The 24,834-nt window shown below is 40.1% G+C and overlaps 2 protein-coding genes across 3 annotated transcripts in view; one reads left to right on the top strand and one right to left on the bottom strand.

Moving 5' to 3' along the window:
* Nucleotides 1-4,120: 4,120 nt before the first annotated feature.
* On the bottom strand, nt 4,121-19,322 carry dctn2 (dynactin 2 (p50)). Its single transcript, XM_084929502.1, has 14 exons — nt 19,062-19,322; nt 18,669-18,737; nt 14,444-14,540; nt 13,626-13,687; nt 13,341-13,439; nt 11,477-11,637; nt 10,732-10,885; nt 10,436-10,501; nt 10,139-10,177; nt 9,866-9,943; nt 8,724-8,795; nt 7,679-7,781; nt 6,538-6,629; nt 4,121-4,966 (listed from the first exon to the last, which is right to left on the bottom strand). Exons 1-14 carry the CDS (start codon nt 19,095-19,097, stop codon nt 4,880-4,882), a joined length of 1,215 nt encoding a protein of 404 aa, XP_084785628.1. The 5' UTR covers nt 19,098-19,322; the 3' UTR covers nt 4,121-4,879.
* A 1,221-nt stretch (nt 19,323-20,543) lies between these two features.
* Nucleotides 20,544-24,834, top strand: part of kif5ab (kinesin family member 5A, b) — a 67,881-nt gene continuing 63,590 nt past the window's right edge. The window contains exon 1 of one of the 2 annotated variants that reach the window (XM_084929505.1): nt 20,544-21,228. In XM_084929505.1, the coding sequence (XP_084785631.1) occupies nt 21,100-21,228 (129 nt within the window). In that variant the 5' untranslated portion in view covers nt 20,544-21,099. The remainder of the gene's footprint in view (nt 21,229-24,834) is intronic. The other variant, XM_084929503.1, reaches the window with a different exon arrangement.

The raw sequence follows: 24,834 nt of genomic DNA on the forward strand, positions 1-24,834 counted from the left end.
ATAAAAAGTGGCGGAATAAAATCTGGTTTCATCATGTTTATGCTCTCGATGCGGATTCTTTAACCTGCTCCTGACACTTTCTGCCCCAACCTTAGACTCTCAGTCAGCACACGCAAACTGTTTTCCATGCACGGTGCAACGTGCACGCCTCAACATGCACAGCCCCATAGCAACAGCGCCAAGTAGCGAATAGAAAGCTCAAATACTGTCTCTAGGACCCGGGTTAAAGCGCTGCAGGAAGCACCGTGAACACGTCACGACTTGAGTGGCTGTTGCTGAGTAGTTGAGCATACTTTCGCTACACCCCTCCCTCTCCACCCATGCCGTCTGTTTATTTTGTCAGTCCCGTCGTCTGTGTTGTAGTCATTATAAAACACTGTTTACAACCCCAAATCTAGGTTGCATATTTTTTTTAGACTGTTATTACGCTCTAATGACGATGACCCCTGCTTTCTAATCGATTGCCACCTTTTTAAAAAAAAATATAATTTCAAAAAGTAAAAAATAAAACAAAGATAAAGACTGGTATAGACAATGCATTTGTTTTTCTGTTCCTTTTCATGCCCTGAGGTAACAGAGTGTAAACAAGTCCTGCAGATTCTAAATTGTCTGCTTGTGTGGATCAGCTTTTGGAGATGTTGGCTGAATATGTTTTTGCCTTCTTTTATAATTCTTTTTTTAAAACTATTTCTGTGAAACCAACATAATAACAACATAATTATGTTTCACACATCACACAAAATAAAGCAAGAAACAGCCCGGTAAAATAATATTATGTTTATATTTATTTATTAGAAATATGACAAGTGAAAGAACCCAGCCTTTACGGGGTTATCGATGCAGAAAATATGGTTCTTTGTTGTGCTGCCACACAGATTTAAAAGAAGCCTTTGTGCTTGAAATGTAATAAACAATCAGCAAGGACAGCAAAATAAGGTAAATGAAATTAAAGGGACAGTGGTTGTTATCTCTTCAAAATAAACTCTTCACTTTTGTTTTACAGGCAGAAAGAGTCTGGGGAATTTTCCAGCCACTATGCCACGCTCCCCTCTTTCTGTCCTATGCCCTTGGTCAAGACTCCACACCCAGTTCCTCCCGACAAACACACACACACACACACACACACACACACACACACACACACACACACACACACACACACACACACACACACCAGCTGTCGGAATCCCTCTGAACTGAGACCAACTGATACAGCTGTTAACAAGTGCTGGTGATACAGTAAATCCCTTTTTTGTATCCCGCCTTGCTCTTTCTCATGGTGTGTTTTAACTGTTTTCTTGGTCACCCTGACAACAAACAGAGAGACCTTCTTGTAAAGTGTAAAATGCATTAACCAAATCCTAAATTAGTACACAATAATCAGTGGTTCTTAGACAAACATACACTGGTTATACTTTTTAAGGCAAATTTTTCCAACAGATTTTTTCTTTTTTTTTTTAGCTTTGTCATTAAGCTTCGAGGCCTCTTTAGTTACTACATTCATCTCTCTTGTCAATGCTCATCTCAGCTGAGACCAATAATGCAATTCTCTATTGTGTGCTGATGCCCATTAATCAACTAATTTGCAGTTTTCCCCTCAGGAACTTTCCCCATCTATCATTTCATTTATAAATACAGGACAGCCAGCATTCACACGAAGCAGCAAACTATCTCAGAGCTCTTAAAGTTTGAAATGATTTCAGCACTCAATCACAGCTCGTCCAGATTTATCAGCTATGCATCACATCTGCTTGGTGAGATTTGTGTGTTCGGAGCTTTGGGATGACTTCGCAGACAATCTTGTTAGCGTGTTTAGCCCTGCTTACCTCCGAGCCTCACCCATCTGTACCCCGTCTTCAAGCCTCATTGTGCCGCACGACTGTAAAACCCGTAAAAGCTCTTCTCCACTCACCTCTTCTCTCCTCTCTCCTTCAAACCCATTCAGGTTTTTGGACTTCTTTTATTAATTGTTCTATTTGTTATTTCTGAGGTGGAAGTAACAGGGTGGTAAATTAAATTAAAATTGAGTTAAATACTCTATTAATTTTTCACAAGCTTTCTTTTTTTCAACCTTAGTTTAATGATTTCACGATTATATCGAAAATCTTTACAGCACGGTAGAGCTGTTATTATCTACATGCATTATTCTGGATTTCTTCATTCATGTGTCAAAGATAAAAGAGAAATTGAAAAAAAGGAATAAAAACAATAACAACAACAACAAGCTAAAGCGAAAGACTGTAGCGCATTAAACTTTAAACGCCTGTCTGAACAGGTGGGTATTCTGGCAGCGAAACACACACTCCAGGCTCTTACACCATCCTTTTCTTCCTCTCATTCTAGTTTTTCCCATATCAGCACCAGAAACAGAGATTTTAGAGCAATTGGTGCTCCCTTCTGCCTCCTCTGTGTTCAGCTGCTCTGTGCTGCCAGAGGACTTTAATATTTACTTTGTGATTGTGTTAAAGTGTCTCTTAACAGATGGGGCTGAGCTGACCCAATCTAGCGCACCCGAAATAGAAGGACAAATGTGGTATAACATGATATACAGTACACTGTACGTCTCTGTGCTCATCTGTGGCATTCCCTTCTAAGTTGGATCTGTGGAACTAATTCCCTGAAACTTACACTTGATACGTCTTGTCCGAGCAGGCAGCTCTCCCACATGTAAGGGAAACTGGTAAGCTGGAGTCCACAGTCAGCACATAACTCTTTGGAATAAAAGGACAGATGTAATATAGGCTGAGAGACACAGCCATAATAATCAGCTAAAGTAAAGAAATGATCCACAGGCTTGGTAACAGAGGCTTTATCAAACGTCGTATCTAATTCAGGGTCAGTTAGGTGTAAGTACACGAGTCCAAAAATGGAGCGCATGTCAAAGGCATGAAACCTAACTTCTGGCTGCGTGTTTCTTTTGGGGCAATGTTCGTAGCTCAGTAAACTATTAATCCACTTGCGAGAAGCTCGCTGTTACCTAACTCGCAGGGGCTGATGTATCTGAATGACTCACCACAAGCACCTGATCCTCGCCCTGCTGTATGCTATCTGTCGGCCTTTGTCACTAATCCCATCACTTGACTTCAGACAGAAGCCAGCTTTTTGATTAAATGCTTTTTACACACGCACAACTACTAGATGGATTTGAGACTGACCTTAAATTCATTTAGTGGCTCCTGTTTTTACTTGTCAAAAGGCAGCGTACAGAAATAATCCTTTTACATTTAGGTTTCTACTCGACTGGGTGCTTTCTGTTCCTGCTTTAACTTTGCTGTTTGCCTTTATTCTAGTGCAACAGTTTGTACAATACTTAACCTTTTAATTTTTTTTAAATAACTGTCCTGTGAAGTTTTGTAATACTGCCCTGTTATGGCAAGCAGAATGCTATGAGAGACAGGGAGGGACATGAAGTAAAGGTCAAATAACATAACACAAAAACCTGTTTCATTACAAATTGTTAAATAACTCTTACGTTTTTTTCCTTTTCCAATTAGCTTTATGTCCACCAACTTAACCCCAACTAGTTAAAAATATCAAGTTACAGTGCTGTACAAAGCATATACATTTATACATATACATACATACTTATATGAATATAAAAATTAGAAGCAGCAAGCAGAGACATGCTGACGACAACAACAAACAGAGAAAAGCAGGAGACAAACAGAGTTACAGGCCACAGAATGAGGGTGGATTTAGAGTCTAGACCTAAAAATCAGAGTTGGGGTATGTGTAATAAAATATGGGAAGCTTAATTAGAAACAAATATGTCAAAGTGGGTGACTAATCTGCTTTTATGGGTTTATTTGGCCTCGTCCTAGGATTCTGTTTGGGTTTGATGCTATGCTGCCACCCAGTGGTCATACATATTGAGCACAACCACAAATGAAGACTTTATTTTGACAGGTCAGTTTAGAATTCAATTAGCCATCTGTGATTCTCCTACAGCTTCTTATTAAAAGCATAACACCAACAGCTAATTACTGATGACCAGGATCTTTTTGTTTAAAGGGTGGAAAACATTTGATCATCAGTATTTCACAAAACTTAGTTTTTCAGACAGGAAGCTAGGTCAATAATTACATATTTCAAAAATAAAAGGAATGAAAGGAGGCGGGCCTTACAGCACTTTGTTTTATTGATCAGTTTCCATGACCACAGATGAACAACACAGTGAACTTGTAGGCAATGACAAAGCAGATTAAAAGTTTGTCTGTGGTGTCTGCTGTCTCAGTCATAATAATATAGTTACAAGCGACTGAGCGTGAAGAAACAATAAGGTACACAGGCATATTTACAAGCTGTCCTTCGGTGACACGGCCCTGATGCTCGCACATACGTGCTTCTGCTACAACAACTTAGGACAATAGATCTTTATTTCTACACCACTTTACACCGTTTTTCATTTCATCCATTTCATTTTACCAAAAATTTACAGTACAAATCCAGTAATTGCATGAAGGTCCAAAAGGAATGGTAGAATTTTCTAGTCTAATAATTATAAAAACAACCCGGTCTCTAAAACTCATAAGCTTAAGGGGGGGGGGGGGGGGGGGGGAGAGAGACGACTGCAATCAGCTGCATGAATAGTGTGGACAAATGTGGTTTCAGATGACAACAGTTTGATGCAAGAGAAAGGAAAAGGAAAAGAGGGTGGACAAGAACATCCGTCTCCTTTCGTTTTTGTTTTTCCATCATTTCCAACTTTCTAGCATTTCACTTAATGAAAAAAGGCAGAGGCGGAAGTAGAGCGCAAGAGAAAAGTGGCCAGAAAGGACAGCGTTAAACCAGGACACCCCCCCCTTTACTGTGCTCTCTAGTCAACTCCAAATTGTCCATGTCCTACACTCTTCGGGACCAATCCAAACTCTGCCACCGTTTATTTTGAAAGCTTCTTCATCCTCTGGTCTAGTGCAGCAAAGTTCTCCTCTATAGCCACAAGATTTTCCTTCATCGTTTGCTGAACCTGGTAAAAAAAGAAGAAGAATTAGAGAGAATGCTAACTCCAGAAGTGCGTGAGAGAGACTGATGGGACGGAGAGAGGGGATTTAAGGAAAAAGCTAAATAAGCGGTAAGAGAAAAGAAATGAAGGTGCTTAAATATGGAAACCTTTGCCATAATTCAAACAAAATACCAATCAGGTGCAGCCCTGTTAAACATCCATATACCTGAGTCATGTAGGAAAAGTGCTACTGATGATAAGGTTGGGCGATATGTAAATATTTTCCAATAGACGATACATGATATATTCACGCAGGTGACTTTTTGATGGGCGGAGCAATGTAATATTTTACATTCTTTTCTTGTTTGTTTCTGAATTAATATAGCTACTTTTTGGATTAGTCATTTATTTATATATTTATATGTGTTCGCTGGAAGAGACATTTTGATTTTTAACTTACTTTTTGTTTAATTTTGGATTTGTTGCTTTAGTGTGTAAGACAAACACTGGAACGGCCTGTAAACACAGTTAGAGTGGAAAAAAAAGAAGACAGTTTGTCTTTGTTTCCCTCCCCACCGTTTTGGTTTTTTTTTTTTTTTAAATCTAAATAAAATGTTTTTGTTTTTTCTGAACATAGGCCACCATCTTTCTTTCTTTCTGTTATGAGTTTGAGTAAATGAATCGCTGCATTTGTTTGCAGCTGGAAGAGGGTGCTGTTAAAACACTGCTATTAGTATTTCTATTGACTGCTTCTCTTAACTTCAACCAACATTATTAGCAAACTTACTCATGGGCAAATAAATACATAACATTGCTCTTGTAAAAATGATCGGTGAAAGACTCAGCTTATCGTCGATTGGTCGATATATTCGTCTGATCGCCCAACCTTCACTGATGACAATTATTATTAGACAATATTGTTTCAGAAGGCTACACAAAAACCAAAAACAGAAACATTTCAGTGTTGATAAGAAACTGAAATGTCAGATTTAACAAGCCTCTGCGACACCAAAACATTGTAAAGAAAAACAAAAAACATTTTACTGGATTGAGGCACTGGTTGGTCCCTCCTGCCAGAAGCCTTGAACTGTGAAAGCACAGACTGATTATTGCCTGAGAGGCTTTACAGAGCTTCTGTCCTCGTAATGGGAAGCTGTAGTTTGTTAGATTGTTACTTCTAGCTGTGAAAAGCTGCCTCGGCTGTGCACTCTGAAGGGTATTAGAGGACACTTTTTCCACTCATTCACTACACATACAAAGAGGTTACGGCCAAGTGTTTGAACATGTCAAGTTTTTCTTTCACACCAAATCAAACATTTTCATCTGCTATTGCGAAAAAGTGGTTCACAAAGTTTCTACCAATTACTGCAGAAACGTTCGTTTCTGTAAAACGACAGCAACTGTATAACTGCTGGCATCTTTTTATATCGAACTGTGACACATTTCTGCTGGCCAGTGCCAAATTTACCATGGCTGTAGTGGCTCATTCAAGCTGACCATTTAAGTGGATAAAACTGCTGAGTTCTACTCTCCCTGCAGCGCTTAGAAATTATTTATGTTGCTACAATTGTTCAACAGGTCTATGAACTTCTCACCTGTGTTAGCAGGGTATTATTGTCCTTCAGGGAGTTGTTGATCATCTGCTGAGTGGTATCCAGGTGTGTCAGCAGCTGGCCAAACTGCATGGCTGTGAGATAGAGGGTTGAAGTGAAAAGGGAGAATTAGATCAAGGACAGGAAGTAAGTAATCCTTAAATTCAAAACATCTGCTAAAAAATGAAATGTCTTTGTTGTCAGCTGAAGGAGAAGGGCAAAGGAATTGATGCAAAACTAATCTAACAGTGATGAACGGCAGCTTGAAAGATTAAACTAAGTATTTTCTTTTTCAAGTTTTCCTTTATTGGTAAAGAAAGATCAGAAGAAAAAAGGTGCAGCTAAGCTCTGTCGAGCAAAGAAGCTGCAATGTGTGACAGATCGGTGCAGAGAGAGGCTGGATGATAAATGACCTCCTTCAGCTCTCAGAACTGAATTATCAATATAATCTATTAATGCCAAGGTTCCGCTTTCATGTGCTAAATAATAAAAAGATGATAATGTGATATATATAATATCATGCATCTCTGTTACCCCAAGGGGGTGTTTAGCAGTATTGCAAGATTTAGTTTAATTCCGTTACCATTTTGAGTCTCCCCTCTCAGTGATTTTTTTGCCCTTCGTTATAATAGAACGGCACGGTTTAGGCTAATTCCATTATCTATTTGAATCCCGTTTTCCCTTAGTTTCATCTTTTGTCTCGCTCTTAGACGTTTCCACAGTGGATGCAAATGTTACTCTCCAGCACAGATGCTGCCTGGAACGTGATCTGGGTTCACACCCTGTTATGTTCTGTGGCAACACCCAATATATTTTCAGTCTTTAACGCTACATCCCATCCCCGCTAACCTACATACATTCTCTCCTTGAACTCTCATGGGTGTCATTTCAAGGTTCGTCTCCCCTTACATAAAAGAAGAGCACATAAATTATCCATGTTTCCATTGCGATCCTTACCGGGGGGAAATTTGCCCCAAGAGCAACATTATTACAATATTGGCCAATTACTGGCACACACTAACCAAGTACATTCATCTAATGTTAGAGTTTTAATACGCTCCTGCACCCCTGAAACACCTCAGCACCTTCTGCATTTCATGGTTTTGTGTGAATGGACGGAGCAGTTTCAGTTCCTGCGTGTTACCTTGCTCATGGAGCTCCTTCACAGCAACGAGCCTCTGCACCACCTGAGGTATGGAAGTGGACATGGCATCCCACTTCTGCACCACATCATACAACTTTGACACCTGGCAGGTTAAAAAAAAAAAACACATTTAATGATTTTTATAGAAACTGTCCGCCAGCAGAATTTTTCTGTATACACAAACATTTAAGCCTCGGGTGACTTTATGGATATTTTGTCCTGCTTAAATTGTTGCCTATATTTTAAACTTTCCTTCACATTATTCTGATGCCAGAACTAGAAATGTTGCTCGCATGCTTGAGATTTGAACTTTATTCTTTTGGTCAGTTTACACACTGATAAACCAAAGCGTGCCGACACTTCAAAGGGCCTTTGAAGCCAGTTCAGGTGTTATTTTATGTTTAAAACCCAGTTGTGCTGGACTCTAACAACCTCTAATGAACAAATAAAAATGAAAGATTTTCTAGTTAGTTTTTTTTTTTTGTCTTACACACTTTTCAGATGGTCAAATACAATATTTTTCTAAAACACCAATATACCTAACACAAACCAACCATTTATACCGTTATTCATAGAAATTATATAATTAGCATAGCCTGCCCTCTGCTGGTCAATTACATATACAACACGTGAACGCATGAAATCTGTTAGATCTGATGTGAAAACCTGAATTGATTCATTATTTAGAAAGAACAAACTAAAAACAAACTATTCGATTACACTTTGGTTTGGCTCTCAGAGGTTATGAATGTGGGCAGTTTGAAATATCAGCATTAAACTGAAATTGTATAAACAACATTCTTCCCACTTGCTACCAGACTTTTGTAAATATACACTAGAAGTTTATTGGAACGAGAACCTTGACACTGATGAAAACATTTCAGCTCTAATGATTGCAAATGCCTGTCAGGAAGAAACATTTACTGAAACAGCCTCAAAGTAGACAAATCACATGCGGTCAGTTTGAGCCTGGAAGTTGTAAAGAAACAGATCTGCAATTATTACAGCCTTTATTCGATACTGAAGGTGGTCAGGGGTTACTAACCTTGTTTTGTGTTTCAGCGTCTTCAATCGCTGCCTTGTGTTTAGCAATCTCATTCATCTTCCCGAGGACACTCTGCGGGAGAGAAAAAACACATTATACGTATACGGTAATCTATTCTAATTCTGCAAGAGGTACCACTCGGGGGCAACTAGTGTTTCACTGTAAACTGTCACAAGTAACCCAACATCATGTCACTGTGGCATATTTTAAAACTAAAGATATTTATCAGCTGAGCAACAAAGTAGCCAAACATCAAGGCACAAACTATAAAAGCACTGACTCAAAGCTGGACCGACCTAAGCTTTGTGTAATACCCTCCATTCTGAACGTTCTCATTAGGTTTCAGGTATATGTTGTTCTTAAAAAGCAAGCAGTGACCTAAAGACCTCCTCAGAGTGACATTTTGGGCCACAAAGGAACTGCAGCTGGGCCGCAGTTTGAAATTACTTACAAGTATGTACAGTTACATATTTATATTAATTTAATTACATAAAAACTGAATTAAAACTGGTGCTAGTCGGTGGTTAGTTTGTGATATTACTCTTTATTCTGGGCAAAAACTGAATGCTCTTGTATTGAAGTTTGTGTCCCAGTGGCAGGTGGGCTACACTGGCCTTAACAATATGCATATGACCGGATTAGCATTAGGAATTTATAGCCAACCATTTGTTGTTATTTTTTTTTTAAATACAATTTTCAAGAAAATACATAATTTTCTGTTATATTTTGATTAGACTGAAGATTTAAGACATATTTAAATTCCGACTGGATTTTATAGTTTTTAAGTGGGCTGCAGCACTCTTGATTTTGGGAATAACTGCTATAGAGAAACGGGATGAGTTCTTGCAGAAAAGCAAAATGTTTTTTAGTTTTTGTTAGATACAAAAGCTACAGTCCAGATGCCCCTCCAACTGACACCTCCGGGCCTGCCTCTGTACTAAACGCAATGGATGAAACTCAAAAGACAGCAAAATATATACAAAAAACAAAACCAAAACCCACTACCCTTTCAAACCAAAAGGCATCTAGGAAAAAAAAAACTGATGTACAAATGTAATCAAGATGCAACTGTCTTGTCACTTCATATGGAAAGGCTGCCTCCTCCTAACACTGTGCTGTAATGCTGTACGGGGAGTAATCACCTGCAGTCTTGCCTCCACTTGATCCAGAGTAGCAGAGTCCAGAGCACTGACCCTCGCCTGCAGGAGCTCTATGGTGTCCTGATACAAAGGAGGACAAGTTTATATATAAGATCAAGCACAAAACTTTAGGTTTTTGTTCCTCCTACTGGCACAGCAGCAATAAACAAACTTGAAGGAACTGATGTCACCTTTGAAGTATGACCCAGTTCTCTGGCTGCACATCAGATACCCAGAGTTTTGAATAGAGAGACAAACTCCACAGTGTGTTCTTACCATCAAACTGGTTCCTTGAGCACCAGCACTCAGAGGTCCCTATAAAGTAAATGTGAAGAGGGAAAAATGCATTTTAACAAGAAACAACAAAGCCACCGCTTGAATTTACATAAATCAAGTGGAATATTTTATTTTTTATTTTACTTGAAAACAGAAGCAAGAAAATTCTGCTGTGAGTGTGACATAGAGACAGGCACACAGAATTAGTGCGAATGAGAGCAAAGACCCATGAAGACAATGCGAGTGTGTGTGTTTGTGAGAGAGAGAGAGAGAGAGACAGCGGGACTGTGTGTGTACCTGCTTGTCTGATCCTGAGCCAACAGCCATCTCCAGCTCAGCTAGACGCTTCTCCAATTCCGCCATCTACAGAGACGGAACAGGGCAACACATGGCTGGCAGTGACAACAAGCATCCCACAAGAGACACACAAACACCCACATGTATGCCTTCCTCCTTTTGTCCTGCTTATTGCCATCTAGTATTCTGACATTCCACTCAGAAGAACAGAAACAAAGCATGTCGAGGAGACCATACAGCCTAATTTTATGTGTGCATTTGTCACAGACATTTATCCACCTCTCTTTCCTCTTTACCTTGGCAGACTCATTAAATTTCTCCTGCTCTGGTCTGCTGTGCAACTCGTAGAGTACCACTCCATCTGGGCCCTTAGCTAATGCTGTCGGCTTGCTGTCTCCTGCAGAGCTGCCACGGCTGCCCTTAGCGGCTTCCAGCTGGGTGAGCAGACGCCTATGAGAAGGGAAGAAAGACACAAAGGGATAATATGTTCACCATTGTTACCAACCCCATGTGCTGCCATGAGTGTGGTTCTCCCTCCCTCTCAATCCTTTAAGTCAGTGTTATTAACTGCAAGTGAAGGTTTGTGAAGGTGTTTTCCTCACTTTTTCTTTACTTTCTCTCATTTGTGTTTTCCCCTTTTAATCCCACGGCTTCCTTTGCTTATGCTCAGTTGGGCGCTGGCATTTTTCAAAGATTTCTGTGTTCTTTTAGTTAATTTCCCTCCCTCAATCATCTGTCCCTTAGTTGTGTTGTGCTCCTGGTAGCTATGCCCTTTGACATCAGCAACATTTATGTGTACAATTAATCTTATTTCCTTACTACTCCATCTCATTATATCTGGTTAAAGCTTGGAAAATCCAATTCCCATATCAATCACTCTTATTCTCTCCATTTCTCCAGAGCACCCTCTTTCTTCCCAAGCATTTCAGTTTCTCAGATCACAGTGCTGGCACGATCTAACAGACTGTGGTGTTAAGTTTCAGGTTCCAGGTGCTTGCCCTTGTTTGTGCTTCATTGTCTTGTTAACTCCAGCCAACTCACCTGGCCAGTGCGCCATCTGGGTCAGCCAGGTTGATGTGTGCCTGTGGTCCAAGCAGTGAGTCGAGATGGGCTGAAACCAGCTGCTGTTTGAGCTGGGCTGCCTGCTGGGCCAGCACCACTGGAGTGAGGCGCTCCTCTGCATTACTTTCCTTTGTGGCAGCCTGGACGCAGAGAGACACATACACCTTTGATGCCAGGTAATACAATCTGTTTGTAGTGCAGTATCAAACACTAATATTTTTGCATTATTATTTGATCATATAATATTTTCATCATTATCCATATTCATATGGATTTACTTCTAGGCCTTATTGCTCGCTAACCAATCAAAAATACAGAATTGCAAATAAAACTTAAAGTGAACAATACAAAAACATTTACTGCAGTGAGCATGAACAGTTGTCTGTCTCCATTGTCAAGTTTGCTGACGACACTGTTGTTGTGGGCCTGATCTCTGACAACATCGAGAAGGCCTACCTGGAGGAGATTATGAACCTGGAGACCTGGTGACAGGAAATTAACCCCGTCCTAAATGTCAGCAAGACTAAGGAGCTGATCGTGGACTTCACTACAAAGGAGGCGAGGAATTACAAGCCCCTCATCATCAGTGGCACGCCAGTGGAGAGAGTAGACAGTTTACGGTATCTGGGTGTCCACATCACTCAGAACCTGTCATGGTCCTGCCACATCAACACCCTGGTTAAGAAAGCCCGTCAGCGTCTCTTCTTCCTCAGAAGACTTAGAGACTTCCATCTGCCACTGAAGGTGCTCAAGAACTTTTACTCCTGCATCGAGAGCGTCCTGACGGGAAACATCTGCACCTAGTTTGGGAACAGCACCAAGCAGGACAGACAAGATCTGCAAAGAGTGGTGCGCTCAGCCGAACGCATCATTCGATCAGAGCTTCCTGACCTGCTGTCCATCTACACCAAGCGGTGCAAGACAAAAGCCAGGAAAATTATGATGGACCTCTCCCATCCCAACAATGAACTCTTCTCACTGCCGAGGTCTGGGAAGCGCTTCCGCTCCCTTAACACCAAATCAGAGAGAATGAGGAGTACTTCTTTGCCCCAGGCTATTCGGGCCCTGAACCAGATGTAGGACTGGACTCACTCACATCACCACACGCACTCTAGTTTTTATTCATAATTCTTTACATAAACAGTTTTTTGCACATTTTACTCTAAATTTCTAAGTTAAAATCTGTTTTTTTTTGTAGTAATCTGTAAATCTTACTGTCAATTCTTACTGTCATTTAGTGGTCAGGTATTGCACAGCAATAAGCATTTCACCACATGTCATACTGTGTATGGTTGTGTGTGTGACAAATAAAATTTAAATTTGAATTTGAGGGTGTGAGCTATTTCTTGCGCCATGACAGCTGGGACACGATCGAGGGAGGAAACTTTGTTAATCAACATTGTTGGTTGTAATCTAGCAAATTTTCACGGTGGACTTTAGCTTTAGTGCATTGTTACGTCCCTATGCAGCCCCTAATCTCCTCAGTGTGTTCAGCTGGTGCTAATTGGCCACACCTAGTCAGGTGTTGATAAAAGCATACCTGAGGCAGGCTTTCAGGAAGCTCACTAGTCTTTGCCTTGGTGGCACCAGCCAGTTTAGCCAACCTGCGATGCCATTTTAAGATAAACCCTCTTCTCACTAACACTCTGGTATTCGTCAGACTAGGCTTTGGATTCGATTTGCTGAAATTGTTCCATCTCAATGGTTGATCTTCCCTTCAATAAATGCAATACTAAATGAGCAATGTGGAGGAAGGCTACTAACATTAAGATACAGGTAGAAGAATGATCATCCCTCACACGCTCTTTTGGACGTGTGTACACGTCTGTTGCTTGCAGGTTACCTGGATGGTGTCCACCTCCTGCGTGAGTTCCTGGATCTCATTCACTAGGCGCTGATACTTCTGCTGAGGAGTCTCCTTCACTCCACAGCCCTCTCCAAGCTAAGCCACAGAGCAGAGAAACTGAATGAATATTATTCAATATACAAAAGAGCTGAGAGAAATGATCACACCACTAGCATCACATGCTCTCTGACTTTTATCAGAAATGACAAACAGAGTGAACAAAATAAAAAGTATTTTTATGAGAACAAAGTAATGTTCTTCTGCTGAACAGAATGTACTCACAATCTCAAATTCTCCTGACTCATAGCCAACTCTTCTGCTTTTACTGATTCTGTCTGAAAAGTCTGGAAAAAGAAAGGACAAATGTGTTGCGAGAGAAAGTGACAAACACGACATTAAAAGCTGAAACTGATGTTTCTAAGAATGCAAATCTATTTGTTATAGCACAAACTGAAGGAATAAAATATTTTAATTTTTTTTTTTACATATTTATTGATTTTTGTTTTCTTTACACTAAAGAAGAAATTTATCTTATACAACAATTAAATACAAATGACAGCAGATGAAAATTTTAAAGACATGGCAGCCAAAGAAGCACTGAGAATAAATGACAAAGCAAAGGAATGTGTGTCATTTACTTTTCTTTTTTATTACTTTTGTCAATTTTAGCAATATGTTAACTTTATAGGCTTTAATTCAATGAACCAATTAATCTCCTAACTAACTGAAGCCAAAGCAGCTCTTCTTCATTCTGTACCTTAACGAGGGAGATATGTTAGCAACAGACTAAAGTAACACTTTGTTTTTTGTCTACAAATGTGACATGATAATTTGCTAATTTCCACTCAAGTCTGTACATTTTTAATACCAGCCACAAATATATAATTTCATTTTAATAAAGGACAAATACTTTCTTAAAACACATGGATGTTGTAATTTGCTTTAACTCAACTCAGGAGTAAAATGGTGCATTTGACAGACACAGTGGATGTAAAATGTAATAAAGAAACATGTGACCTAAAGCAATGATGTGGTACACCACCACATATTTTGTTATTCAACTTAATACGTCGTTATTAAATTAAAAGTGAGAAACTGACCAAGTCCCTTGGTGCTGACATGCTTGTCTTTGAACTTGTCATAAGCAGCATTGGGGTTGACCACAATCCTCTCCACGCTGTCACTGCAAAGCTCCTCCTGTCATTGAAAAACCAGGAAATAAAGTCAGCTGAACATCAACAAACTCACACAGTTAAATTATCCGTACGGAATCAGTGAAGCCAAAAGACTCAAAGCCCCAGGTGCACTTAAAATACATTGAAAGGTTGGTAAATTTGGACAGGAAACCTTGGTCTGATCACTGCCCAAAAATATGATTACCGTATTTTCCGCACTATAAGGCACACTTAAAATCCTTTAATTTTCTCAAAAAAATCGACAGTGCGCCTTATAAACCAGTGAGCCCTATGTATCAATTCTGGTTGTGCTTACTGAGCTCGAAACGATTTTATGTGGTACACGGCGCTCAAAAATCTGTCAAAAAATGTTTTAGTACGACTTTGGTAAGCTACGAAGCTGCAACACTTAATGGATTGTCTGAGCATTACGGCTGCTGTAGTCAGGAGCCTCGCGGAGGAATCTGGGTCCAAAACTGTGTCCGCTTCAGGTACAAAAGTCAAACAAACACTGCGGCATCACTGAGAGTTAAAACTGTCTAAATTCTTTCATCTATAATAAAATCATCAGCGTTGCTGCTTTATCAGGTGTAACAATTAAGTTTAACATCCAAGCATCCATGAAAACAGAATTTATTAAATTTAATGGAGTTAGACGTTAGCAGGAAGTTAGCTTGCTAGTTTCAACCTAAACATATAGCATGTTCTGACTGAGAGATTTCTGAAAAAATTCAAACGTACAGCTCTGCTATCACTTCCAACAAAAACGAAGACAGAAAACACAGCAGTGACTTTTGTAGGGTTACTGAAGTTGGACTACCTGGTATATAATGATGTGCTACGTGATTGCTAGCGACACAGCTATGCGTGTTGTGCTAATGCTAACTTTTTTCCACTCGATAAAAGCTAACGTGAGGGTTCCCGAAGGTTAGGGACAAATGCAATCGCATGCAGGATGCTGTAAACGGACCAAACTTCAGTCAGTAGAACGACTGAGATAATCCATCAACCGCAATGCGAGGTTAGTCATTAACATACTGCAACAACATGGGAATAGAGCAGCTGCCAGAGAATTCAACATTGATGAATCAATGGTACGGAAGTGGAGGAAGCAAGAAGAATGAGTTGAGTAAAGTTTGACATATCTGACTGTTTTGTTTCGCTTAATGCGCCTTATAATCCGGTGTGCCTTATGGTCCGAAAAATACAGTAAGATCATGAATTATGTGTATTATTGTCAACCAAGTCCAGACACCCATAGAAATTAAAAACCCATTTTAACCATGAATCATCAGAATCTGCAAGAGTTTCACATCCATTATTTGGTCCAGCTTTTACACAACCAGATAATTTCAAGGTCATTCATAGTTTCAGCAAAGACTGGTTGTAGTGTCGTCTTTACAAACAAATATGTCATCCGTGTGCTACAGGTTTACTATGATAAAACGATGTGGAGTGAATGGAAAAGGCAGAACCACAGCTGGAAGTAACTAACACTTTCTTTTCTAAATGACAGGTTTTGATTAGTGATTGGAAATACCATGGATCATTTGATCAAAACTTTTTAGTGATCAATTATGATGAACTACATGCAATGGGTCGAATTAAAACAGTGCTGACACAAACACAAAGGTGCTATGAGTGGGCTCACAAACATCAGGATAAAAAGAGACACAAAACCATAGACAAGTTACACATATGACATGATGGAGGAGGAGGAGGAAGAGGAGAGTTAGTCAGGCTCTTACCAGCTCCTTGGGTTTCCAAAGAGTTAGAGAAAATAACGGAAGAGCAGAGGGAGAGAAAAAAAAATAGGGGGGAGAGAGAGAGAGACAACACAGATTAATGTGGTTATCACATGCCATGCACACAACAGGAACAGTTGGCCAAGGTCGGGGAAAGATAAGAAAGAAAGCAGTGTTCTGAGAGTAGCTGCCAAACACCCTGGAGACACTTTGCTCAGACAGTTTATGATGGTCTCCGAGTTCTTTCCGTCTTTCCCAATTCACCGTGATAATGTGGTCCTTTAATCCCACCAAGTTTCTCTCCCTCATGATACCTTTTATAGTAATGAAGAGCCTGGTGTTTCAAAACATTAATTATGATTCAGAATGGAGGGTGAGGATGTCTAAAACAAGTCAAACCCCCAATTGCATGTATCCTCAGCTCATTAAACTGGAGTAAGTTCTTAGTTAGTCACATGCAGTTTATCCTAAATGAATCTGCTAACCTAAAACAAAGCACATGGTGAACTATATCAAAGTTAGAGCCCCAGTACACTGTGTGATTTACAATGTTTTAGTTCAACTAAAGTCTGCAAATCAATTCATCAGAAAAAAAATATAGCATCAAATTGGAGATTACCTAATTCGACAGATTTTTCTTTGAAGCTGGCTATGGCACTACACAATTAGTATGTAGTTTGCCAAAAGTGAAGAATTTTATAATGACAGCAACAAAGAAGCAGTCATCTCAATGTTGATCTGTGTTACATGCCGCATACATTCCATTAGTCAGTATTAGTACAGATGCTAATTTGCTGCACTCCTAGGTGAAATTATGTATAAACCAGTGGCCAACACAACCACATTGTTTTTGCCTAAGGTGACCAAAAGGATGGTGACAGAACAAAAACAAGCTTATGGAGCTATGGCTAAGAAACCACTTTTGTGGAGCACACAATGCTAGAGCCATTTCCAAAGCTTCATTTTTGTCTGGCTACATTTCTACAACATGAGAACAACATAGGTGGAATGTGCACTTGACATATTTCTGCTTATTTTATGTAAAGCACAACAAACTATTCTCAATAGGCATTCACAAGTCTCATTATTGATCATTTAAAAGGTCTACTGCAGACTGTGAGTGACTTTCTTTTATATCCATTTTGCTCAATGAACCTGTAAGAAGTTATCACGCATTGTAAAGAGGCCGTTAAAATGTCCAGTTAGTCAGAACAGTGGAGTTAGCCAAGAAGCAATTATTAGAACATGACAGCAGGTTAAAAAGAGAAATCCCTAGAACAAATAAACACACTTATTTATTCTGCCGAAAGCTTCACGCTCACACAGGCACACAATTGAACCCTCACTGCTTTGTCAAAGCATGAAAGAGTAAATCAGTTCTGCTGAATACCCACCAATACCATTATCCCTTAGAAATTAAAAGAGCAGCAAGAATAGGAGGAAAAGAATCAATTCCTTCCACTTCACAACAATCAAAAAGGGTTGAATTACACTGCACAAAGAGAGTCGCTGATCTATTTCTCATATCATTCCAATCATTAGAGGCAGAAATAGTGACTATGGGAATTAAAAAAAACAAAAACATGCATAAAAACAGCATTAAGCTCACTGAGAGAAAAATTGAGCCAGTCTTACTTGTACAAACTAGGGTCCCAGGAGGGTGGGGGAAGAGTCAAAACAAGGGCAAGGGAATAGGAAGAGCAAACATGAAAACATGGAAGGAAAATGCCAATTAGCATTCTCTCAGCTGGTCTGAAAAAATAGCCCAGACATGGTTAAAACCAAAGTCAGACCAGCTCACCAAGAGCTGTCCTGATAAACAAGCCTGAACTCTTGCAGTCACAAGAGTTCGATCACTATCGATGACAGCAAAAGAGATTTCTAAAAAAGACAACGGCAGTGCCTGAATGTTTGGTTTGCTGATATGCTTGAAGTGTCTGAATCCAATTTTAAAATGCTTCTACTGACATTTTTGTTTTTATTATGCACTTGTGCCTTAGTTCTGTCAACATATTAAAATAATTTTAAAAAAGAAACATACATAACAGGGACAATGTGTGGAAGTCAGTTGTATGTATTGTATAAAATATGAACAAAGTTCACTACTTCAACTCTATATTTTAAACAAGAGCATCAACAACGGGGTATTTGTACACGTCTTACAAATAGTATTTCACTCGCCCTGCAGAGCTGGTAAGGACAGGAAAGGCACAGGGACAGATTATTTACATGCATAGTACCGCTGACATATCCGCCCTTTGCCATGTAATTTATACAGTAAAAGTGAGAAGCTGTTATTCCGTACTGTCAATCATAAACCTACGTGTATACACTTGTTAGCTAGTTAGCTGAATGTGCAGAAAATTAAAGAACATGGAACTTGGGGGGAAAAGGCGCCCACTTACCGACTCAAACTGAGCCTGGTCATCCTCAGGAAGGTCACCGGTTTCATACACGTCCGGCTCGTTAAACGCCTGTGCAAACAATTAGATAAACAAAATAAGGAACAGTTAGACATCCCGGTTATTACAGCTTGCCTGGCCAACGCCCCGGCCCATTCAACAACAACTATCTCCTAACCCTTGCTTCTGGTGTTCCGTAGCACAACTCGGGGAATTAGCTGAAAAATAAAGCCACTACGGGATTACAGCTGTAAACGCCAGCTGCGCGGTGAGTGCAAACAAAAAGCAGACAACGAAATAAACGGCAGAGATGTTAGCTAACTTAGCTGTCAAAGCCTGGAGATAGCACTGCCAGTTAGCAGTATAGCCATCTGTCTGCTAGCGTTAGCCACTTACAATTCCTGGCAAATTTGCGTATTTGGGATCAGCCATGGTCACCGGGAGGGAAAAAAGAAGACCAACGAATGACAAAAGAATGTAATAAAGCGTGCAAATTATCGCTGGACAGAGTCTGACTATGACAAAAGCTAACGATGGATGAGCCAGCAGTCTCCCAGCCGGCGGAGCTTTCCAAGCCGATGTGGTCACTAGCTTGATGTGACGGCGTGTGCCCTTGATTTGTGTACAGGCACCGGCAGGTGGACTGTCGTGCGACTGCTGCGTCAATTGAAAAGAGTTCGCCGGCTTACCGAAGACAATAAAACAATCATACCCGAAAACGAACACCGCTTTCACGCATGCGCGCCTTTTATCCAATAAGACTCAATAAGGCTTTGGTCTTTTTATTTTATTTTCCTATTAAACGCGATATTAGCTGTCGCATGCATTATCTTCAATTCTTCAATAACATTTATGTTTATTAGTTTTAAATAAAACATGTAACTGTGTTGTAACATAATGCCATCACATGATGGCGCCAAAGAGTTGTTTTTTTGGTTTTTGTTTTTAAGAAAAACTTGATCAATGGGTTCAAAGATCCTCGATTAATAGGATGATTCACGATCAGGAAAAGAACAAAGTTGTCGTGTTTTTTCCCTACATGTTATTAAATTATAAACACACATCTTATATTATGTCGTTGCAGCTTCTCCCTAAAAGCTGTAATACTGCTGTGGTCGATCTGTCAACAACTTATGAATAACCCTGATGTGCAATATTCTTCTGCTCAAATCGACATGTTTGAAAATAATATTTATAATTTACGTCATATACTTATGTACATTTCATAATATGTAACTAACTCATTTACAGTGCATATGCAGTGGATGCTCTTTTACAAGTGCAGTCGGTATAGCCGACTTTAAGAAATTAATGCACACGGAAAGATGCTCACTCATCATGCGGGGTAATTGGCTTGCTAAGACAGCTGTATACGTTCCCGCTTGGCTCTTGAATATCTTATATAAATCTTAAAAAAAAAACAAAAAAAAAAAACCTCTGATGATGATGTCTGGGTTGTTTCGATTTTCATGAATTTTAATAAGCATACCAAAAAAGTCTGTTGCAAGCCTGAGGGCACGGAGTTTGAAAGACATGTGCATTTACCAATCGGGGTCTGATACAAGACATGTGCACTGCGGGAACTCCCCCCAAAATAACATCTCACCCGTTTACTCATATATGCGAATCTGATCATTCTGACTTTTTGTTTTGTGTCAAAGGCTTCTCATTAACTTCACAGTGCACTGCTTAAGACTGGAAAGCCTCTGGGGGGAAATTACGAACCCTTTAGTTCCCACATGACTACCCTCTCATGCAAAACAGCATTGCCATGACGACCAGACTGGTGCAGCCCTAGACCCGCTCCTTACAAACTACTGTTTTCAGAAATGCCTCCGTAAATGCCAGAAATACTTCGTGCTTTTGCAACAGCTGCTGCATCTGAAACATTGAAGAAGTTTCCATGGAGGCTAATTCATGTATATATGACAGAGTTGGAGCGCTCCTCCCTGCTCTTCGGTCCCTCTGCCCGCGGTGCTGATGAGAGAGGATTTGAGTCGCTACCACGCCCCGCCCACAGTGAGAGAGCAGGGTTGACAGTGATGCAAGGCATGCCTCTGAGAAGCCTGCAGCCTATCCAGACCGACCGGACCAGTTTGGACTCTACTCCCCATTTACAACTCTCCATATGTTCTCCGCCGCCGAGATGCAGCTCAGCTTTGATTTGAGGGCAATTTAATAAACACCCAGGAGCTGCTTCTGTTTTGCTTTTATTTTACATTTCTTTTAATATTTTGCAACCCCAAACTCCAAATGCTTCGCCTGCCAGTCTCGCTTTGCATGTGGCTATATCCGGTGGTTCCAGTTTGCGTGCAGGTGCTTTAGGAGAAAAGGTTGCACAGGGGCTTTTTTTGTTTTTAATCAGGTTATTATTTTTATTTTTTAAACTCCTCTTTATCTATTTGGAAGCTAAACCACAAATTTTATTTTCACAATGGCCGATGCGAACGGTGAATGCAATATCAAGGTGTTATGTCGATTTCGTCCACTGAACCAGTCCGAAATTATCCGCGGAGATAAGTTCATCCCAATATTTCAAGGAGAAGACACTGTCATCCTCGGGGTAAGTTTTTTTCCCCACCTTCCTTCCATTCTGCCACATCTCCGTGCACTTGATGAACGCTAGGGGTTACACTTATCATCTTACTCACACATCTGATAGGCAAGCGGCCAGACTGAAGACTGGAAGCTTAGAGGCTTCTGACAGGGATCAAACTAAGTATAGCCTCTGTCAATAATATCGATACTGCGATTAGCCTGCAGCATTAACCAAGTGTGTGATGCTGCTGTTAGTGGGAAACAAGGCTTTCCAAAATCTGTCATTAGCCTAAGCCCAAGATCAAAATGATGAAGAGCCATTCCCCAGCATCACCTTTCTTCAGGATTACTAAACTCCACAAAGCAGAGAGCTTTGCCAGCCTTGTGATTAAAACCATTTTCCGAAATGCCTCTGAATCTTGACCCCACCTTTGTAATCCAAAGCAAGTTCATTATTTGCTCCTTCTCCTGTATTGATCTGCTGACATTTGGTGTGTTTCCTCTCTCAGAAAAATTATGCAGTACTGATTGATCTCCTTGTTTATGCATCTTGTAGTCAGCTGTTAGAGCACTGTTGAATGATCAGGTGGTGCAACCCTAATGAGAGCCTTAATTATGATCTGGGGTTGATTCTGTTCAGTGAATGGATTTTGTTTCAAGACAAACTTAATAGAAGCTGATGATTACTGTCATGGCTTTGGAGTAGCAATATAATGAACCAAAGCATAAAATATTTATTTGACTTATGGATTTGTATGTAAGGGTGTGTTTACTATTGCGACTGGGATCCCTCCACCACTGACAGCTTTGCACAATCGCTGGCATGCACGAGGAAAATTAGAGTCTTCTAAATGCGATTGGTCTTTTTGTGTAGAGCACATCTGGGCCGAGGCTATCATGCACAAACATACACACACATAGATGCATAAATGCACGCCTATAATTAAACATGGACACAGACATTCATTTTTCACTCCTAACACCCACATTCTAGTGGAGCGCACTCTCCACCAGAATGCACACGTGAACAGACACACAGAGAATGAGAGAGTGAAATCCACACCCATTTGGCCTGAAGGTTGACTTCAAGTGCTGATGAAGCCAGCAGAAAATCCCTGTCTGCCCACTCTGTTGCCACACACACACATATACATATACACACGGATTAAAATGCAAGACATCTTTATTAGGGTTGACATCCCGGCACGACTTTCTTGCGGGAATGTCTTTCTTTCTGGGTTGCAGCAGCAGGACATCTCGAGAAGAACGAATGCTTGTTATCACATTATTTTGATGCTTTTTGATGATGGCAGGTTGGCATTATAGCAGCTTGGAATCATATAATTCAAGCATCAGACTTGACAATTGTATTTAAATGTGTTTGGGTTGGGTTAGAAGACAGCAGAATAATAAACACATAATTCAGATGTTCATTCAGACGATGAAATTTGAAAGGCCGTGTTTCGGTTTTAAAATTCACAAAATATGTTAAATGAGTGTATGTCTTTTGAAATGAAAGGGCAGTACTTTAGCTCCATTTAGGCTATTTAATATTGAAAAGAAGCAACGCATGCTTCTTATTAGCATATAGATGGCAAAGGTTGAAAAAAAGGTTTGAGGAAATGAGGTAACATCATGTTGCCCACTTAAGTTGAACTGTACTCCGTCACTATGGTGAAAGCCTGCTGTTGTTCCAGTATTTGTGGCAGAACAGTGCAGTTTTCTGCCTATATTTCCACTCATTTCATGCACCAACCGCCCCTCAATTGCAGTCAGTACACCATGTGTGAAGTTTTCATCTTTGTGAATGTAATGCATGAATGTAAGTGGCTTTTGGTGCATAAATGTTTTCAGTGTGTGCGCTGTCCCTCTAGTATCTCAGAAGAAGCTGTTAAAAAAAGTATATGTCTCCTGTGAGTTGAAATGCCCCGGCCGTCAGATTGCATCAGGATTTAAAATATCAGGACGACAGGAAAGCAGATCTGCTGCGAGAACCCTGTAGTGACAGCTAAGCACCCACATTTTGTCGGCTGATAAAAACAATTCGCATCTGGGCAGTGGTGATGGCCCTTCATTTGTCTGTTCGAGGATGACTCCTTCCCACAACTTGTTAACTGACAGAGGCAATGATTTAGGCTGTAGAGTGATGGTTTGACTGCACCTGGATGGCAGACAAGGGGGGACCCGGAGAGATTAAAAATTGAAGGAGATGGCCTGTCGGTACACTGTGAATTGATATAGTAGGGAACATCTCTGGCACTTTCAAACAGTTTGTGTTGGTGAAGTGCAGAAAAAACTTCTGTGCAAAAGAACAAACAACGAAAGACTCCAGGATCAAATTTGATATCGGTTTTAATGATGAGAACTTTGACACGTTCACATCAGTGCGCACTTTAGCAGTGAGAAGTTCAGAAGCAGTAAGAAATGAAAAAAGAAGTTTTCATCGATTCATTTGAACTGAAGCAGGACTCTGTAGCTTATGAACTGTTCACTTCAAGGAAGAAAAAAGTGTTTTTTTTTCTCATCAAACATCAGCTTATCTTCCATAAATGATGTTTGGCTTCTGCTGTTAAAGTTGTTGAAACCACTGGCTGTGTGACAGTAATAATTATTCTATGCTAATTGTGTCTGTGTGCAGCTAGGTGTTGGGCAAGATGCCTTTCACCTTGAGAACTCGGGGCTTTAATTGAACCTCGTGTTTGATAGCTTCCCTGCTGTTATAGAAGATATAGGCCCATCCGTTTGACATCAGAAGCGAGGAATCGGTGTAATTTATCTGAAGTGTGGTGCAGCAGCAGAACAGGAGTGCAGTGTGTTTCTTTGATTGTGTTGTTTGCCTCACTAACACAGGCAGAGAGAGTTTAAAAGCTGAAAGAGTGCAGAGCAAAGTGGCTAAATAAAACCTAAAACTAGCAGAAGAACAATGCGATCATTTTTCACAGATCATACATCAAAACTCCAGTCAGCCTTCTTATCAGTTCCTCAAAGCACTTTCAGACGTTATCATCATCAGGCTAATTTTGATAACAACGGCAGTATGGCACATTATCTTCTCTGTGTGACCCCAAAATGAATGTGTTTATTATTCATAGTCTTTTATTAATGTCTTTTTTTTCACCGTCAGATTTGCAGCCACCTGTGGAGCTACGCAGCACTCTGTGGCTGGGTGACAGTAATAATCACTCTGGCTGTACTGCCCCAACGAATGGCCTTTGTGTTTGCTCCACAGTGGAGTGACACAGCTGTCTCGAGTATTTCACTGCCTGCAATAATGCAGCATCATAAAGGCCAGATTGTCCCTCCTAATCTTCTGGTAGTCAAAAAAAACTGTGACGGTGAATCACGCTTTCGGGTCTATGAATAAATAAATGATGGTTGCAGCCTCAGGGGCGAAAAGATATGGAATTCTTTCTTTCTTGCTGTCCAGTAGTAACATGTAGATATTGCATAGGCATACTAAAATTGTATCATATTCATATATGGATCATAGCAGGAGCAGCGTGTCATAAGAAGTTCTGAAATAAGATGCTTATGAAAAATGTTAGAACTATTATAAGCATGCCACATTTGTCAAATTACTGTAATTATTACTGTAATTATTGTTATTGTAATGTAACGGTGAAGCTTTAAG

Source organism: Perissodus microlepis, chromosome 5 (genome assembly GCF_051167445.1).
Source record: "Perissodus microlepis isolate ML-2025 ecotype Zambia chromosome 5, ASM5116744v1, whole genome shotgun sequence".
In the NCBI taxonomy this organism is placed as follows: Eukaryota; Metazoa; Chordata; class Actinopteri; order Cichliformes; family Cichlidae; genus Perissodus; species Perissodus microlepis.

Excerpts from the sequence above, each read along its gene's own strand:
- dctn2 (XM_084929502.1), bottom strand. The coding sequence starts at position 19,097 with ATGGCTGATCCCAAATACGCAAATTTGCCAGGAATT. Across the intron at positions 10,502-10,731 it reads AATTTAATGAGTCTGCCAAG|ATGGCGGAATTGGAGAAGCG; the intron begins GTAAAGAGGAAA and ends CCGTCTCTGTAG. Across the intron at positions 7,782-8,723 it reads ACGCTGAAACACAAAACAAG|GTGTCAAAGTTGTATGATGT; the intron begins GTTAGTAACCCC and ends TTAACCTGCCAG.